Here is a 19,995-nt window from a genome sequence, read left to right as displayed (position 1 = left end):
AAGACTGCATTGCTCCCATAAACAATCACTTGTGGGATCAATTTCCTGAGGCTGTGTCTACAAAACATCCACTCTCGGGCTTCATCTGTCTGCGTTTACTGTACATCTTCTTACAAAATGTTTTGAGATTCTGAGGCATTCCTTCTCTTTGTATCATCAAAGTATGATGAAAGCAATCGATGGGGTAATCAGGGCACTACAATGGGAAACCTCAGAACAAAAGGCTTTGATACCCATTGACACATTATCTCAATCGCAGACATGTGGGCGTGTGACATAATGGTTTTCTCTACAGTCTCAAATAGAAGAAAGAGAGGCTGTTTGAATGATCACAAACTAAACAGATGGGAGATGATTGGTTTTGGGGGGTTTTCAGGGGAATCTGTAAAAACAAGAGAACCTTTTCAGCCGTCAGCTACTGTCTTCACGACAGATATTACGAGTGCAAAATGTGTGGGCGCCACTGACGGATTAATTATTTTTCAATAATTATTAATTCAAAAAAGGCAGCCTGACTTGTTATTTTTCTTTCACAGAAGGATTGAATTATTACTCATGCAACTCTCAATGAATCATTCAGGAAAAAAGCACATGTTTGTTTTAGGATGACTAACATTTTGATGATCGCATGCTGAGGGAGGCCAGTTTTCAGTAGGAGGAGGCAGGTTCAAGGGCAAGTTTCCCAATTGAAAAGCCTTTTAGCAAGATAATAAATGTCTAGCAGCTCCACGGGTGTTGCTTTGCCCCTGCAGGGGTTGATACATCATCACTTTATTACCAGTAAAGATTGTTAATTTTAATGTTCTTTGCCTTGAATATGACTCAAAGTAAAAAAAAAAACTAGATTAAAAGTGGCTTATAGCTGCACATATGTTGGCATAGTTGCACCTCTGTGCATCTGCAGGCGAACAGGACAATCTGTGACTTCCACTCAGAATATTAAGTCCATGATACTATGGTGGTACTCCTCTCCTCTCCTCTGCTACCTAACAGTCCTCTCAGATATCATAAATAATATAACAACACTATGGCAGCCTCACCCTCTCAAAATCCTGGTCTTCTCTGAACAAGGAGAGCATTAGAAAGTCTGACAGGCTGAAGTCATGAGCAAATATGTAAAATTATACAAAGAAAACAATACACAGTCTTTTCCAATGCATAAGAGCTGCTGTGTCTCCCTGTGTTATTCCTCATATACCTGCAGCATTCAGACAGCAGAGTGCAGACGCAGGCTGGCAGTACATCATGAACACTGGACTCTGTGAATGGAAAACACCCTCTGCTGGTTGTAAATTACAGTGCACTGTGAAAGTGGCTGAGTCATTCCCCCTTAGAAAAGTCAGCCTCTGGAATAAATTGCAAAGCATGATTGCGGAGGAATGTCAAGTATTATCAGCGGGGGAACTGCGCTGAAAGCAAAATAACGAGGAGCATTTAAACACAATCAGCATCAGTGTTATGAATGAAAATCATTGTGTTCTGCGCCATGACGTTGGTGCTACACAAGCAGCCTAAATGACAAAAAGTCAGCCGGGATGTGTCAAGTGTTGATGATGGGGCCGGGTATGTGTATTGTGAAGAAGCTTGGTGCTCCGCTTTATCCTGTAGTGTTTAAAGGACCCAAATATAAACATTTCACAGTGATGCTTTTGCTATATCCACCATTAACAAGCCACAATTATACAGTGTACATATGAGTTTCCATGACCACTAAGTTCATACATTAGCAAATCCTGTTTCCTATGAGTTCATGTGGTCGACGTGCATAGCAACGCTAATCTGTAATTTTATGAGGTGGTTATGACAAGTTGCTGAAATAGCAGACTCTGGAAATTGCAATAATGCTGTATGTGATGTATCTGTATATGGAAAGGCCTCTCAAATATGCTGATTTACCGTCTTGCCAAGAGTTAGATGAGAAGATTGATACCACCGTCATGTCTGTGTGATAAATGTGAAGCATGAGCCAGAAACCGGTGGGATGAGATAGTCCATCATATCTTGTTTGGACAGAGCCAGGCAAGCTGTTTTCCCCTGTTACCAGTCTTTATGCTTGGCTAAGCTAACCACATGCCTGCCCCAACTATTCACCATGTAGATGTGAGACTAGTTATCAGTCTTCTCACCTTACTCTGCAGGAAAGAGAATATGTTAAACTAGTCCTTTAGGTTAGAATAAGGAAACTGATGACTACACTTCCAGTAGCTCACACTATTTAGGAGCTCTGCGAATCAACATCCACAGGATAATTCAGTGTGCCAGACGTCAGTTTAATGCTGTAAATTGACCTGAACTGGGGTTGAAAGGATAAGGACACAGCTACTTTTCGTCAAGCAGGCTAAACGGACTAGTGTCAGCATGCACAAATCTGCGAGGTCTTACAAATGAAGCAGAGCAGAGGCACGACAGAAAACTGACACACATTCAAATAACTTTTTTTTTTTACAAAGTGAAACAGGAAATGACTTAATGAAGCGTTTCAGGAGCAGTGATAGTCAGGCAGAGCTCATGTTCCTACCTTAATGGGGGGTGGCGGGGTGCAGGAGCAGGGCAGTGGTCCTCGCTCTGGGAAGCAGGAGGTGCAGGAGGGGAATCAGGGGCTGAATGAGGAGGAGAAGGAGGAGGAGGGAAGCTGGGAGATGCAGGTGGGGTTGGTAGAGCGTCAGGAGAGTGTCTCTCCGGGGGTGTGGGAGGAGGAGTGGGGAACTCTGTGGTGTCTTGGAGGTGAGGAGGGAGGGCAGGCGGGAAATGGTATTCGGAGGCAGGAGGTGGGGGAGATGCAGGGGCACGGTCACCTCTCTCTGCCCGCTCAGCGAGGGAGGGCCTGCAGGGGAGGGAACACAAAACATTAACAGACGGACCGCAACAAGAAGGCCAAGTACGGCGGTTTCGGAAAGCCCTCTGAGGCCACGCTTTCCTTTGCACAAATGAACCGTGACTTACCTCAAAGCAGAGAAAGATGGAGCACTCTGCTCTGTGTCATCACCTAAACCTAGCAGTGACTTAAAAAATAAAAAGCTCACTCCAACCATCCTAAGAACACTTTGTTATTAACTCTTCTCATTAGTCCCTTTACATGATAGTCCATGTTTCCCTTGCTTGCTCTACTTGCCCTCTGCCGTGAAGTAGCCTGCTTGAGGACGTCTGGCTCTGTCATCATGGGCCACCTGGTGGAGTGGATTTGGCCCAGATCCAGCCTCGTCTTATCAGGAGTGGTAGGCTCTCTAATCTGACAGGCGACACAATCGACGCCCATGCAGCTGTTCCCCACTTGGGGCATGCCTCCTGTTTAGCTCTAAAAATACCCCAGTAGCCTCTTCTGCAGAAAGCTTCACAATACCTCCATCAGCTGTAACACATTCACACCAAAGCATCAAGTCAACTGTCTGCTGACCTGCACTTTCCAAACGCCCCTTCCAGCTCACTTCGGACTGAAACCAAGCTCTGTTATTCTCTCCAGTAAAGTCAGAACTTAATAGCATTTAATGAGGGCGTGTGCTTTTCTTTAGGGTGTAGCAAGTTACAGTTTACATCTGACTGGTCTGGTTGTTATCATTCCATTACAGAAAGTACAGAATTTTCTAACAGATGCAGGGCGGCTGCGTGAAGAGGAAACGTCCTGCAAATCCATATATGATTTTTATTTGGTCCCATTCCACTCGTTACAAATCCTCAGTCAGTGACTAACGCCAGCAGGCCAAAGCTATACATATGTCAGCATCTGCGGCCAACTTGGCACATGCAGCCTGGAAATAGAAACAACCAAGTCACAGCGCAGTCCGAGCAGACTGTCCAAAGACGCGCCGCTGCTTCCAAAGACGGACAAAAACAGCTATGGAGCAGAGAGAAAACTAAATCAGGCGTATGGAGAAGAGACAATCTGCAGAAAATAAGATTACCCAGGACAAAAGAGTATTTACTGGTTCAGTGGTTTTTATGTCCAGATAATAGCAGCTGACCCACTCAGGTTAACAGCTTTCCAACTTCTTCTTCCAGATGTGATGTGTATGATGTAGCAGAGGATTTACTACCAGACTGAACGCAACAAGTTAGAGAGAGCACATGGGCTTTTTTTCAGCCACACGCTTTTTCACGTCAGTGTAGTTTTACTGTTGGCATTAACAGCTGGAGGCTGTCCAATACAGTTTTTTATTGTTGGTAATTCAGCGGCGTGCAGGGCGTTACTCAAGGGCACCTCATAAGGAGTTTTTATTTAAGAAGGCAAATCAAGATTTTACAAGGCCAGTCCAGGTATACATAGTAGTCTATCACAGTCCAGATAACAGAGCTAATTCTCTAACCTCCACTTTCATGACTGAGCATTAAGTAAACAAAAGTGACTTTGCCTGTGCATGTACAGTATTCTAGCCACACACACACGCACACACTCATTTAGTGTAATCTACGCGAAACAGCTGGACGCAGAAGACAGCAAGTCCAGGCAGGGTGTTTAATGATAAACAGAGAGTTGTAAACAAAACCAGCTGAGGGTACTGACTTTTTTAAAACGTTTTTTAACGCTGTAATCATGGGAGGACCATTTCTGTCCTGCAGCCAACAGCTACCACACACACACACCAGCACACACACACTGCACATTCAAGAACACATTGTACATATTGCAAACACATACTTCATAAATAATCCGCCAATTCTCCTCTGTCACTACGGAGATTAAATTATTACTTGAAGGCAGTCCAGTGTGGTTGAATGAATGACAGACATGAGATTATCTACTCCACTTGTGCCAGCAAAGACACATGAACCTACAATCGCCATGGCAACTGGTCTATTTACAGTACAATGTGGGCTATAGCACATCCTACTTCCTTCTTACTCTGAAAACATGGATAAGAAATACCCTACATACCAAGCTAAAGAGTTCCAGTCATGTCCATAGTTTCCTGAGTAACTGTTGCTTTACAAAAGACTTCATTCAATTTGAGTAAAAGTAGCTGTGTAACACGTTGCACTTTTGTGCCATATGTCATACAGGAAATACACTCAGTGGTCCCTTGTGTTTCATGTTAGGCCTAAAAATAGTTATCAGCTCCTCATTTTAGAAGTCTACCAAGCCAGCAAGATTTTTGGACAACTCACAGACAGTAGTTAAACATCAGTTTTATGACTACTGACATGTCTCGCCAGCCATCAATCAGGCAGCCTCCACATCAAGTAAGGAAGGGAGTACAACATGCTCTGACCTGTAGCATTTTTCTGAAGTACACCGTTCATTTCGCAACTTTGTAACTTCTTTTCCGCTTTCTGTCCCTTCGTCTTTCTATCTGTCCCTTCCCTCCTCCCATCTGGTGAGGTCAGCAGAGACAGAGCGTAATTAGCCCTAGTTACCTACACACCATCTGTTGCATCCACCTGGAGGGATTTAAAAACAACCGCCTACTGTAGACACACACAGACAGGAAAAAAAATAGGGCGCCTACTTCTTGTCAACTCACCCAGAATTCAGCCACGGAGGAATCCATCACACAGATCTAAACACGTAAGTGATGGCAATGACTTCTGCTGCTGAACTCCCAAACAGCAGTTTGTATGTCCCAGTCCTCCTCTCCTCTGTGTGACTCTGACTCTGTCATACACACTCACGCCGCAGCACATGCTCAAGTGTTTCTCTTAACTCTGGCTTTTGTTCCACTCTGTCTGGTCTGTGCAAATGACTTCAGTGGGGCTGAGTGCCTGCCCAAATTCCTCCCACTACAGGCTTCAGTTCACAAAGCCGCACAGACTGAGCAGGACTGACAGCTAGGCCAGCCTCTGGGGGTGGGGTAAGAAACATATGTACACACACACACACACACACATACACACATCACTGACCATGCAGTCACATTTCTGTCTCTGACACACGTACACCAGTGTAACTCTATCTATTGATGAGACCTATAGTGGAAATAGCACTGTCACTCCTCCCTTCTACACTGAACAAACCTTTATGTCTCCAACAGCAGTGATGGGACAAGTGTTGTGAGTGACAGGCAGCAAGTGCTACTCTGGCATGTGGGATGGCTCCTGGGCATGGAGCTAAGCGGCAGGAGAGAGTGACAACTAAGAGAGATAGCTAAGGAAGCTGAGGAAAGAAGTTAACTTAATTAGAATATTCCAAAAGACGTTCCTCACACAGCAAATAAACTAGAAGAATAAACTTTGACACAATACATCTTTATATGCACAATGAACAAAACAATGACATCAAGTAAAATAATGACATATATGGAAAGTTAGTCTGGCAAGAGCTGTTAAAATGCTTAAATAAATACCAAACGCCCACATGGAGGTCGAAATGAACGACACACTGGTTTACAATGTGTATTTAACATAGTCAGGAGCTTTAACAACATAAAGGGGTTCACTGCCGTTTCACAAATGCCTACAAAACTGTTAGACTCAGTCTCATTCATCCAATCGGACACTGTTGCAGACAGCAGCAACCTACCAGACGCCCTCGAGGTGTCTGAAAGCCAAACAAAGCCACCGAGGGGACTCTCTGTGCGCATGGAAATCCATTTTAAACGTGTGACAGACAGAGCTGCTGAGCTGTAAAGACCATGTCCGTCTGACATTCCCCCCTTTTTCACAAATACGTTAGCTGCAATAAAATGTCTCGAATACATCACTGCAATGGAAATGTTATGATAAGTTTCAGGAAAACGATCAGTTCTAAAAGGTCAGATACAAATCATTCTGATGTCTGGTTTCCTGTTGGAAAACCAGTCGACCACAAATTACCAGTCTCCAGCAAACCTGTTGTTCTTAATAGTAAAAGGCTATAATCCTTAGATTCTAGTCAATTGAGGATTACAAGGACATGGCTTTTTTTTTATCCAGACTCTGAAGTCTGAGCTCTGAAGGGAACAGTCCCTTGGCAGCAGCCTGACAGGGAAACAGTGCTGGTAATGTTGGCTTTCACTGGAAACTGCATGGTTGGACAATGAGAGGAAGTTGTTCTTGTTTGCTGTTGTCATTATTTCAACACACAGATCATGGTCATAACAAACAAAATTCATGTATTCAATGCATTGTGACTGATTATGAATTAATCTGATTTTATAAAGACACTCACCCGCTGTCCTGTAGCTCCTCAGCAGGGTGCTGGACTGTTTCTGTCACTGCCGTTTCCCCAGCTGGTACTTCAAATGGCTCCTCAGGTGGGATCTCTACAGGTTTGTCCACTAGCACCTCTGGCGGCTCACTGATCAGCTTCTTCTCTGCAACTGGGGGATCTGAAGTCGTCTTTGTTGGTTCTGGTTCCTCATTCTCTGTTGGTTCTTGGAGCTCTTCTGTGCTTTTTGTCGGTTCTGGGAGCTCAGCTGGCTCCTTCGCTGCTTCTGAAGAAGTTACTGGCTCCCTTTTTGGTTCTGTGAGCTCTTCTGGAAGTTCTTCTTTCTTGGTTGGTCCTGAGGGCTCTACTTTCTTCGTTTCTTCTGGGAGATCTACTTTTGTGCTCTGTGCTGGCTCTGGGAGCTCTGTTGGAGGCTCTTCTTCTGTCTTGGTTGGTTCTGGGGGCTCTACTTTCTTTGTTTCTTCTAAGAGCTCTACTTTCTTTGTTTCTTCTGAGGGCTCTACTTTCTTTGTTTCTTCTGAGGGCTCTACTTTCCTTGTTTCTTCTAAGAGCTCTACTTTCTCTGAGGGCTCTACTTTCCTTGTTTCTTCTAAGAGCTCTACTTTCTTTGTTTCTTCTGAGAGCCCTACTTTCTTATTGTCTCCTAAGAGATCTACTCTCGTGTGCTGTGCTGGTTCTAGGAGCTCTGTTGTCTTCTTCAAAGGTTCAGGAAGATCCACTGGCTTCTTCACAAGATTCAGAGGTGGGATCTCTGTTGTCTTCTCTGCTGCTTGCCCCGGTGGTGGGATCTCCTCCTGTCCTTGAGAAGCAGCTATCTCCTCAGTCGGAGTAAGAAACTCTAGTTGAGGGGAATCCAGAGATGGGAGGGGTCTGGAAAAAACAATGCAAGAGAAGAGGGGGTTGGGGGATTTGTTGTTTAGTTTACAGCACATGCACAAGGAATGACTGACAAATGACAAATGTGTATGTTTGTGTGGTTATGGGGGCTCGAGTGTGTGTGTGTGTGTGTGTGTGTGTGTGTGTGCAGAAGTACTGTCGGTACATGTGTGTGTGTGGTTGTGTTGTTGTTGTTGCATTGTGTTTAGCAGTGTGAGAAAAGGCTCATTCTTGCCCTGGAGAGCAGGGCCGATGTCACAGCTGATGTCATCCTTTGAATATAAAGGGCTGCATTACTTCCTTTAGACTTCACCAGGCACAGTCATCTGATCTGAGCTCGAGTCAAAACAAAGTGCAGCTCTGTGTTTACCTCCTCATTCATATTCATTGTCACACTGCTCTCTTTAATATCATTCCAAACAAGAGCTGGACATGGTGTTACTGCTGGGATTTATGAATACTAAGCAACTGGTAAATAGACTGAATATCATCATTTACAGCCCATGGAAAAATCCAAATAAGTTTACATATTCGTCTACCAAATTCATGATTCTTTAGCCTAAGCTGGTGGGGCAAACCCAATCAGACTACACGTGTGCCTTTGTCTCTGTGATGTACTTGAGCAGATGATATGTGACAGCATGCTAACATGCTACTTGTGTGACGCATTGAGAGGGAGCCCATGATGACCTCCACTGACCTCTCAGACATGTGTAGATGCACAGCATTTACTTTCCATTAACATAGTTTCATTGGCGTGAAGTCTCATGTGCACTCCTCTAATTTCTGAATCTTAAAGGGATAGTTCACCTCAAAATCAAAAATACAGATTTTTCCTCTTACCTGCAGTGCTATTTATCAGTCTACATTGTTTTGGTGTGAGTTGCTGTGTGTTGGAGATATCAGCCGTAGAGATAACTGTCTTCTTTACAATATAATGGGACTAGATGGCACTCAGCTTGTGATACTCAAAGTGCCAAAAAACTTAATTTGAAAAACTCAACAGCAATGTCTCTTTCCAGAAATCATGACCTTGTTACTCAGGTTAATCCACAGACCTTGTTTTAAACTTGTTTACTGTAGGAACTGTTTTCTTTCTGCCAAACTACACCCACCAAAGGTATCACTGTTCAGAGGGAAGTGTGCACCTAGTGCTAACTAGCACTGCTTAGCTACATAACGTTACAGCTCAGCAAAGGACGACGCCATTAATGTTTATACTTTGCATTGTCATGGGCATGAGCTTCTCATCCAAGAGTAGATGCACGCTTCCTTCTGCGCGGTGATACAGATGGCGGGTGTAGTTAGGTATAAAGAAAATAGTTCCGAGATAAATCCTCCAACAAGGCCTGTGGATTAACGTTAACTTTAACGAGTTGATTTCTGGAAAGAAACATTGCTGTTGAGTTTTTCAAATGTATTTTTTGGCATTCTGAGCACCACAAACTGAGTGCCATTTTGTTTCATAATACTCGAGAGAAGGCAGACATCTCTACAGACAATATCTCCAACACTCGGCAACTCACACCATAACGGTGTAGACAAATAGCACAACAGGTAAGAGGAAAAATATGTATTTTTAAATTTGGGGTGAACTGTCCCTTTAAAGCATTTTTCTCATATGATGATTTCAAACACACACACACACACACACACACACACACACACACACACACACACACACACACTTGTGTTTACCTTGAGGTCTCTTGTTTACTCTGAACACTGGAAGCAGCTTCTTTTAGAGCTTGTATCCAGTTTGTATCTGGTTCTCTGGCTGTTTGCACAGGAGCAGGACTCTCTGACACATTGCCGGCTTCTGTGTTCACAGGAACTTGTTCAACAGGAGCTTTTTCAAGTGGTTTTCCTTCACAGTGGGAAGCAGCAACATTGGGCTTTAACACAATATCACCTTGGGGCTTTGACAAAGACACCTGATCATGAGGCTTCTCAGACTGGGTAGAGGCTGCAGGAGGGGTAGATGCAAAATCTTCCAGGTGCTTTGACGAAACAACAGATGGGTGTGTGATAACATCAGGAGTTATTGTATCTGTTATATCACTGTCCTTTTCTGTTGCTTTTGACAGACCAATTGAGGCACTGTCTTTAGCACCCTCAGTTTGATTTATGACCGCCTGTTTTTTCATTGCTTCAGTGTTCATCTCTTTTATCTCACTTTGTCCCGTCGCCTGGCTGCTAGCTTTCACTTCGTCCAAAGCTGCTTTATCTTCCTTTGTGATCTCCTCTACATCAGGGCCTTTTATGGCTGTTTGTACTACTGGGCTGCTTTGTGCTGCTGAGCTTTTATTGAAGCTTTGTAGCTCGACAGGCTCACCCACTGTATCCTGACTTTCACAATCCACAGTTTCACTACTGTTGCTCTTTACAGCCGTGACAGCACAGAAACCCTTTTCCACAGTTTCTGGTTGCCCAACCAGAGTAGAGGATATTTTTGTATGAATTTCTTCAGCCTGGTTTGCACTTGAAATGACTGCTGTATGAATGCCGGGACTATCTGTGCTGACCTTTGATGAAACAGAGACCCGTAAAGGTGAAGTCTCATGTTCCTGTGATGCAGACTCAACAGATACAGCAGTGTTCTTTGAGGTCTCAGGTTTTCCATGTTGGTCTTGACAGGCAGCTGGTAGATTGCTTTTTTGCTGACCTTCAAAACCCAGATCGCTCACAAACTTAGTGTCTGGAATTAAATCTGTATCCGACCCAACTACCCCTAACACGGGGCTTTTATTCTCAACCATCCCCTGTCTTGTCTCACCTACACGCGAGCAAGCAGTTACGCTCCCAATGTCAGCTGAGGCATTTCTCTCAGCAGCATTTCCACTCTCATTTAAATCACTGGCAAGGTGAGACAGCATATAAACCCCGTCAACCGTAGCTTGCACTCCCTCTCCCTTGCCTTTCTCCAGATCTATCACTCGTTCATTGCCACCGCTGTCATCACCTGTCAACTTATCGCTGCTCCCTGACTGACACAAACTCCCAGAGGAGCCGTCTCCTCCCTGTGCTACCCCTTTCAGCCCTGGAACCAGTGCCTGGGTCTGCCTGACTTGACCGTTAGTCTTTTCTCCTCCCTGTAGACTGTCACCTGACAACTCCTGTGTGGGATGTGTGGATCCCAGACACTGCTGCTGTTGCTCCTGTTGCTGAGCAAAACAGTTTGGCTCTGGTGTGGACTGTGATTGGCCGAGAGCTGCATTCAAATCTGGGGAAGTGTCCCTCTCGGAGCTGCGTTCCAGTGTCGGAGTTTGGCGTAAACTCTGGTCATAAACAGTCTGAGGTTCACTACGAGAATCTGCCCCAGCACTTAGCATGTCCTCAGACGACCCCGCAGGTCTGTCAGGAGATAAAGAAGAAGTGTCTATCTGGGTTTTAGGTGAAATGCCACTTTCTCCCTCCTCCTTTACATCCTTTATTGGTGACTCAGACTTTTTTACTTTATGTTCATGTGGTGGCTGCAGGCCTCCAATTTCCTCCACACCCTCTTTCTCTGGCCCATTACTCTGTTGTGGTGTTGTGCCTGTCTTTCCTGTCTGCAGCTTGCTGCTGTCTGCTGTTTCCTTTTGATTATCCATTTTTACCTCTTCAACTTTTTTCTTTTCCTCTGCAAACAGAACAGAGGTTACATCTCCCATTTCCTGTTTCATATTTTGTTGTTCAATGTCACTATAAGCTTTGTATGAAGGTAGGTCAGAGCTGAGTGGGCAGCTGACATTAATGAGGTCATCCTTAATGGATGCTTCACAAATAACAGGTTTAATGCCAGTAGGGCCTGGCTCAGTGTGAGATAGAGAAATTACATTATCAGACCCACCCTTTGCCAGTACTCCCTCTGCACCAGGAGGCTGGGTTGGAGTACACAGATTTTCCTCCTTTAAAAATGGAATATTTACATTGGTAATCGCAGAATTCTCAAACTCAACAACAGAATCTGGAGCATAATTTTTATCTTCCGGTTTTGGACAAGCCTCATCTGCTTTAACGCTGACATCACCGTGCTTCAGATCCTGCACTACGGACATTTGTGTCATATCCCTGCTCTTATTGTCATCCACCTCCCCAAAGACTTTGGTGCTGTCACCATCAGTGCCACTGTTATCCGTCTGCTCAGGAAGAGAGATATCACAGTCAGTAATGAACTCCAAGTGACTCAACATCGGGCCAGGAGGCTGCCGCACAAAAGAAGAATTACTGGCACGTTGCTCTATAACAGGAATTGACTGGTCGGAGGCTGTCACTTCGGAAGTCGCTGATTCATCCTTTGTCAGATCAGCAGAGTGAATCGTGGGCTTTGGCCCCTCACCAGCGTGCATGGGATCTGTAGTAACCAGTCCATGAGGAGGTGTTAGATTTAATTGGGTGGGAGACTGATAACTGGGGTCACAAGGCTTTGTCTGAAGAGAGGCTGCGCAAGTTAGGGTCGCAGTTTCCGTAGAGAGCTGCCCAGCAGATAACTCAGCGGAGACATCACTAAAAGGCTTGCAGGTGACATCATCAGCTGGAAGCACAGAACATGAGGAGAGAGGAGGTTGGTTACCTTCAGTAGCATCACTTATTAAAGGTGACTCCTGAGGCTCGGCTGGGCCTTCAGACTTAGCGGGTAACTTATCTATCTCCTTCTCAGTCGACAAGCACAGGCTTATAGCATCCTTCTCTGTTTTCTGCTCTAATTGTTTTTTCACCTTTGCAGACACCTGCTCAGCTGCTGAATGATCAGCCTCAGAGGTGGCACTTTCTGCTGTTTGTGAAAGGTCACCAGTTTGATTCTTTTCAGCAGAACATGGAAGCTGTTTTGAGCCGGCCTTTGTCATTGACTGTAAATCCACAGTGTTTGTCCCCAAGTTGTTGCTACCTGTCTGATCTATCTTAATGTTCTCTTCTTTAGTCCCCACATCTCCTTTTTCCTCCAGGACATCTCTCTGTGGCTTTAGAAAGTCAGTTGAGCTCCGTATTGCTGGTTCATCCTTGGTAGGAGCTGCATTTGTGGCGATTTCTGGCTTCTTCAAGCCGAGGAATTCTGGGAAGGTGTAGCTGGCCTCCACCACAGGATGGTGCAAACTCTCATGCACAGTCAGCGGAGGCAAAGAGGCGCAGTCCATAGCTGGTACCGACATGCTCCTAAGATCCACAGAGAAACTGCCGTCTTGTTTCACAGTGTCCGCAAAGTGAACTCTGTTGTTGCCTCTGCTGCTGTCACATACACCCGCAGCACCTCTTTTGCTCTTGGCTCGGACTTGGAACTCAGCTGCACTTTCGTCTGTCCGGGCTGCTGTTGTGCTACTTTCAAGCTGGACCTGTTGATTGCTGCTCGCTTGTCGCTCGACTGGGATATGTTGTGAAGTAGTCAGAGGCTGAGGTGAGATTAAAGGCAGGAAGACTTGGCTGCAGTTTTTCTCTTTCTCTGTGATGGATGACCCCTCACAAGTGTGTCCTAAAGACACTGCTTCCTCTGAAATCGAATGCTGTTTGAGATCAGCCCTTACCCCTCCGTCTGTATTGCTGGAGCTCTGTTCAGGGTGAGCCGGGAGAGGTGAAATTGCTGCGCCATGGTGCTCTTGGCAGGGGTGAGAGAGACGGTCCTGTTCAGTGCAGATGCTCTGAGAGATGGTTGCAATCGGCTCACTCCAGCCCTGTGACTTCAACTGTGACTCGGCAACATCGGTGGGCGGACACGTCTCAGTCCCGGCTGATGACACCCCACTAGCAGAGCCTTCTGGCTGGCTGAATGAACTGTGCTCTCTAGCCAGCCCTCCTTTCTCTCCCCCCTCCTCTCCTCCTCCTCCTCCCTCTCCTGCTCCCTCCAATCCCGCAGCACTGTGATCCTGACGATCAGGACCAGTAAGTGGCCCAAAGGGAGAAGTATTGATATAAGCTTCTAACCGAAGTGGCTCCTTTTCTCTGTCTCCCTCCTCAGCTGGTGAGAGCTCTGTGTCTGCACTGCGAACGGTTGTCTCTCTCGGTCCCTTCATTTCAGTCTCAGCCGAGTTGTGTGGCATTTTGCTGCTGCAGCTTTCCTCAGATACAGCCTGTCCCTCTTTGGCTGAGAATGCAAGTGAGCATTTTCCCCGTGAACAGATTAATGCGAGCTGAGGAAGGCTGTCCAGGTCTTTCTCTCCGTCTGCAGAGCTGAGGCACTTTTCTATTCCTCCCAAATCTTTCTCTCCTACTGCTTTCTCACTCTCTGCAATCATTACAGAAGCTACTCTCTCCAGTGAATCACGCCTCACGCTTTCTCCCTCTCCCTTGCTTTCTATCACTTCTGGCATCGTGGGTGTTGCCAGTGGCAACGCAGCAACCACCACTAAAGCCTCTTCAAGGGCACTCTCCACGCTGCTCTCTCCCACACAAGTTGGGCTGCTGGAGAGTGGGCTCTGATTCTCGTGTGTGAGTATCACTGCCTCTGAGGTAACTTCAGCCTCCTGTGTTTGTGAATCGGACCTCTTATCAGCAGAAGCAGCTGGATTGAGCTGATGGACTGTAGTGTGGACATGTGTCATGGGTGTATTTTGGTTGTCGATGGCACCTCCGGTTGCATGTTGCTTCCGGTGTGGGCTTTCATCTGAGCTGTGATTCATGCCACATGGGGCGTCTGTATGGTTGCGGTTATCTGACTGATGAGGCCTCTGTAAATGAGGCTGGTTAGACGCAGGTGAACAGGGCGAGACAGTAAGACGATCCTGCTCACTAGGAGAGGATGATAGTGGGGGGCTGGGGCTGGGCTCTCCCTCGGGACTCAGCTGCTGCTTAGAGTCAAACCCATTATCAGGCTGTTCCCCACAAATCACAGTCTGAGCGTCTGCCTGTGACACAACATTTGCTGCTGAATCTGTGTAATTTCCTGCATTTACAAGAGAAACAGCCTGTGAATCATTCTCAGGTTGTACTACTGTCTTTGCTTTCTCCTCAGTCTCTACATTTTTCTCTTCTGTCTTGTTCTTTTTCCTTTGTTTCTTTTTCCTCTTTGCCTTTTTGTCCTGCCTAGCCTCACAAGGTGAGCTCTTCCATTTATCTGATTTTGACTCCTGATCCTCCTCGCTGTAATGGTTTGCTCCCATCTGTGCTTCTGATAATACGTCTTTATCCTTTAAATGCAGATGACTGCATTCTGATGTTTCATTAACTGAATCATCTTTCTTTCCTGGTTCAGTTATACAAACACTAATGCTGGACTCATCGCTATAATTTTCTTTCCTTATGTCTACAGTCTCTGTTACTGCCTCTGTGCCTTTCTCCCTAATCACTGTATTACAGTCTAATGTGCCATTATCCTCAATGGCTGCATTAGAATCAACATGTTCCTCTCTGAAATCATCTCTCTGCACAGTGAGCGTAGCATCTTTTTGGGTTTCTTTAAATAAATCTGCCGTTGTTTCTAATTGTGTATGCGTGGGTGTCTCCTTCTGCTCATCTATCTCTGTTTCTTCCACTGTCTTAATCTCTGGACATTTATCCAGGCTCTGTGTTGCTTTTATTTCACTCTTCGTCTCTGCTGTCCCAGCACTATTCTCAGTGCCCAGTATGTAATTCCTAAAACTAAACACAACTGTATCCGTCCGACTGTTTGCTGCCTCACTGTTTCCGTGTGTACTCTTGTTTCCATGGCCCCCGTTGCTATGTCCTGGCTGGACTGCGATTGGAGGCAATGATGATGACTCACTGGATTTATTAACCATCACTTCTCCAGTTTTCTCTCCTGCATCGTTAACTGTCTGGTGGGGGGGCCCTGTGGGATTAAGTATCCCCAGTGAGGCCATTTGTTCTTCACATTCCTGGAAAGCCTCTTGGAGTTCCTGGTCTAGGAGCACGGATAGGGGAGGGGTCAGGGGTTGGACACCCGGGTAAGGTGTGGCAGAGGGCCGAGGTGATTGCTGAGCATCTGTGAGAACTGGGTCGCTGTCATGAGGCCTGAGACGAGGGTAGGGTGACACAGTTAGGAGTCTGGCAGGCAGACAGCTGGTCATTCCACGATGCCACAAAGCACTGCTACTGGCAGAGCAGCAGCCCATGCTCACACACTGCACTCCACGATATGCACACACAACACACAACTGCATGTCTATTCTGAGATATACATACCCCCACAAGAAATAACCAGCTGTTTCCAAGCATATGGTTGTTAATGAACATGCAGGTCTGTTCATACGCACCAAAACATGTTTGTAGGGATCCCCCAGCAAAAAGCTTTCAAATATAGTTTAACTATTTTGATGTGACTGCTTGTTTTTCTGCCTGAACCCAAAGCTTAAAGGAATACTTCACCCCACAAATGACCATTTGTGTAACAGTTATTCATACCATGTAATGTTGAATTCCTGAAGAAAACATTGGTTTTCTCACATGCCTCCATGGTGAACAAAGAATCAAAAACTGAGAAAATTCTTGATGAATTGAAATCATAGGGGGGCACGTTTAACAACAGCAAAACTTTGTCAAAATATCTGTTATCAAATTCTCACAACTCATGCAGTATCACCCAAGTCTTATTTTGCATTGAGGAACTAAACTAAAAGCAAAACTTAGCTATGCTGTTTAAAGGAGCTATATGTAACAAATCTAAAGCAAATAGTCATAAAATCCTCCTAATATGTCACAGAGACTAAGGAATAATGTTCATATAACATACTGATCTCACCAACAACAATAGTACGGCCAGAATATTCGCATTTAAAAAAATATTTTACGGTCCGCAAATCATGTTTATGTTTTGAATTTGTGTTCTGGCCTGTTGGCCACCCACCGCCGTCTACCAGTCACGCAGTCAGTAGAGTCTCAGCATCAGTTACACTACCAGTCACGCAGTCAGTAGAGTCTCAGCATCAGTTACAGTTGCGACTGAGCTACAGCAGTACGGCAAGCAGCATTAGCAGTGTCCCGGTACATAACATTAGCAGTCTCCTCAGCTGTATCCCGGCAGCAGCGTTAGCAGCAGAGAAGCCGGACTTGCTCCAACAGTCCGCTGGAAAACCGAAGATCACCGACGCAGCGACACGGCCCTGCCATGGCAGCTACCCGTGGGCAAACAAATCAGTCTCCAGCGTGCCGCTGTCCAGCAACCTCGAATCTGTAGGGGAGGGGGGGCGGACACGACTCGCGGCAGTATTTTGAATTTGAGTGCAGTAACCGTTTTGGCCACATTCTTACATACAGCGCCTTTAAAGCCAGACTCCATTGACAAAAACAGTAAATTTACCTCGCTGAACATGTGAGCTGCTGGTTTACCGGTGCCTCAGTCAGTTAGTTTGTTTGTGTTATTCTGTGACTTTGGTGTTTTAAAGGGTCAGTTTGGATTCACCAATGTCACACAATAATACAAACAAACTAACTGATTGAGGCAGCGGTAAACTAGCAGCTTACATGTTCAGCAAGGTAAAATTACTGTTTTTGTCAATGGAGTTTGGCATTGAAGAGAGCATAGATAAGTTTCAGTTTTAGTTCACTTTCCCGTCAGAAAGGGCTGTCTGTTTCGGAAGTACTGAGCATCCAACTGGATGAAAGAGACTTGAGACGAGACAAGAATTTTCTCTGTTTTTGGATTCTTTGTTCACCAGAGACGTGCGAAAGACGTATTCTACATGAATTCAACGTAACTTGGGGTGAGTAATTGATATACAATTGGTCATTTGGGGGTTGAAAGAGTTGTCTCATTCAAGTAATTGGATTGGCAAATGATTTATTGAAACTATGCCTGTATTTTGTAATAACCTACTACTAGCATTGCAAATGTAACAATACTACTAGTAGCAACTAATAATAGTATTGGCCTCCATATACTCAGGGTGTCTACAGATCTCAGACACTTAAATTTAAGTCTTTTTACGACCTTTTCAGGATCATTTTTAACGTAATTAAAGACTGATTTCTGCACATATTTTCCGTATTCAAGCAGTAAAGGTAAGTATAAAGGTTAGTAGTATATATGTGGCCCTGCGCAGAGGTAGGTTTATGTAGGAATATGGTTATTAGAGTGAGTTAGGTTAATCTACTTTTTGCCAATAGGTAAGTGCAAGTATAAATAAAAAAGACAGCATTTGCTTCTATGGTAGGTTTAAAGATTTGTAATATCAGAAATGTGGACGCTGAAGAGCTTAACTAATTTTGACAACATTAAAAGATGGATAAATCAAATTACATCAAATGTTTTTGCCGATTAAGACCTCCCAAATTCAAATTTAAGACTATCTAATGACCTTTAATGCCTAATATGTACAGATCTTAATTTAAGACACTTTAAGACTTTTTAAGGATCTGCAGATACCCTGATACTGTAGTAACCACTATGAAAATGCTACATACTCTATGACAGCTTTATAATTATCCCCTTAAGGGACTGTAATAAATCATGTCACAATATAAACAACCCTACACATGCTTATACTTACGCACCATAAAAAAAATACTGCTCCATAATATATGTCAAAGCAGTGACACTGCCCAGCAAACACTCCCTAAAAGTGCACAGCCAGCATCATACTATGAGTGTGCGTGGAATATAATGCCTTAAACAATTACACTAGCTTTGTGCCATTCAGATGTGATTGCTGAGTCACTGCTAAGCTGTTAGCCGGCAGTACAGGAAAAGCCCCACTGAGTGTACAGATCCACCATCATTATTTAATCATAAGATGAGCTACACTCCTACTCATGTAGATCCTTACATGTTTTTTTCATACATGCAGCAGCCGCTATGACAAAAGTCATCATTCATGATAAGATGAATAGTAAATAACTAAAGTTAGATGTGATTGGCTGATACACTCTCACCACTAAACGCTCTGTCATTTGCTTGTAAACACAACCTCTGCCCTGAGAACATGTTACTCACTCACCTCACCGGTCTGCCACTCAAGCCTGCATCTAATTCACCTGGCACTCCCTATAAAAAGGCAGGGCGAGGAAAAAAGGCAGCTGGAAAGTTTTGCTGAGCAACAAGCCGTTGCCTGCCATATCTACCTGAGGTGGAATGGACCAGGTGCTTTTCACAGTACTGCATTGTGAGTGTATGTTACTGTTATTATGCAGTGTTTGGCTAAAAGAGTTGGAGCTTTATCATCTTTATTTGGCCTGAATAAGTAAAGTGGTTCATCATACTGAGCTGCTAAGTAGTGCCTCATTCCTTCATGATTATCTAACAGCTTTCACGTCTTTCCCGACTGTGCCACCCTTACTTTATATTAATAGTTTTACACATTCACATCACGCAATAATAATTACACTACTGCAATAAGTCAGGTTGTCAGAACACATTAACTCCTCAAACATATTAGTGTGATTAACCTCAGCACTCAGACAAAAGCAGAATGCCAGGCAACACTTGAAACAGAACACTGAGTCTTTCTGCAGATAATTCACCCAAAGCATAAAAACAAACGACCACACCTCAAGCCAAGTCTTCTCAGACAGGCAACACCCAGACAGACATATCCATCACACTCCAGTATAAGTTAGAAACACTCAATCATCCTGTCATCTTTTTGCTCCACTCCATGCTCCCCTGCTTTTACTCTTCATCATCCCCGCTGACCACGCTCACACAGCAGACGCCCCGCTGTCCCCCTGTCATGCTGAGCCGGTGTGGTACCTTGAGTCTAGAACCACCAGTGGTCGACTGACTTCCATGTGGCTCTGCAGGCCCGCCAGCAGGGGGTTCACCTGCTCACATGTCCTCTCACCTGAGCTAGTCTGAGCTCTGCTAACACAAACCCACACCACACACAGGTACACACAAATTCACAGTAAATCAATATCAGATTAACTTTCACCTTGACTGAATAATTGGGACAAATGTGTTCCCTTATGGCCATAAATCAAGCAAAGGGAATATCGAATACATTTGTTATAAATTAATGCAATAATAATAATATATTGATCATAAAGGCTCTAATCACTACATTATATTTTTTTGCATTGGGAAATAACCTTGTTAATATAAACATTAAATATGGCTTATGGAAAAAAAATAGTAGTATGTGGGCAAGTGTGATCGAAGTAGAATAAAGACTTTTGAACTGCTGTAGAAACTAAAG

At 44.6% G+C, this 19,995-nt stretch overlaps 1 protein-coding gene across 1 annotated transcript in view; it reads right to left on the bottom strand.

Annotated features, from left to right (window-relative positions):
* tacc2 (transforming, acidic coiled-coil containing protein 2) overlaps positions 1-19,995 on the bottom strand; it is a 58,903-nt gene that overhangs the window by 27,535 nt on the left and 11,373 nt on the right. The window contains exons 3-8 of the mRNA XM_050070538.1: positions 19,551-19,658; positions 11,787-15,877; positions 9,653-11,576; positions 7,686-7,948; positions 7,079-7,640; positions 2,519-2,824 (exon numbers count right to left, since the gene is read on the bottom strand). Of these exons, the coding sequence (XP_049926495.1) occupies positions 2,519-2,824; positions 7,079-7,640; positions 7,686-7,948; positions 9,653-11,576; positions 11,787-15,877; positions 19,551-19,658 (7,254 nt within the window). The remainder of the gene's footprint in view (positions 1-2,518; positions 2,825-7,078; positions 7,641-7,685; positions 7,949-9,652; positions 11,577-11,786; positions 15,878-19,550; positions 19,659-19,995) is intronic.

The sequence above is a fragment of the Epinephelus moara genome, chromosome 19 (assembly GCF_006386435.1).
Source record: "Epinephelus moara isolate mb chromosome 19, YSFRI_EMoa_1.0, whole genome shotgun sequence".
Taxonomy (NCBI): Eukaryota; Metazoa; Chordata; class Actinopteri; order Perciformes; family Serranidae; genus Epinephelus; species Epinephelus moara.
Note: the sequence above shows the minus strand (reverse complement) of the source record. Positions and strands in the feature narration are given on the sequence as shown.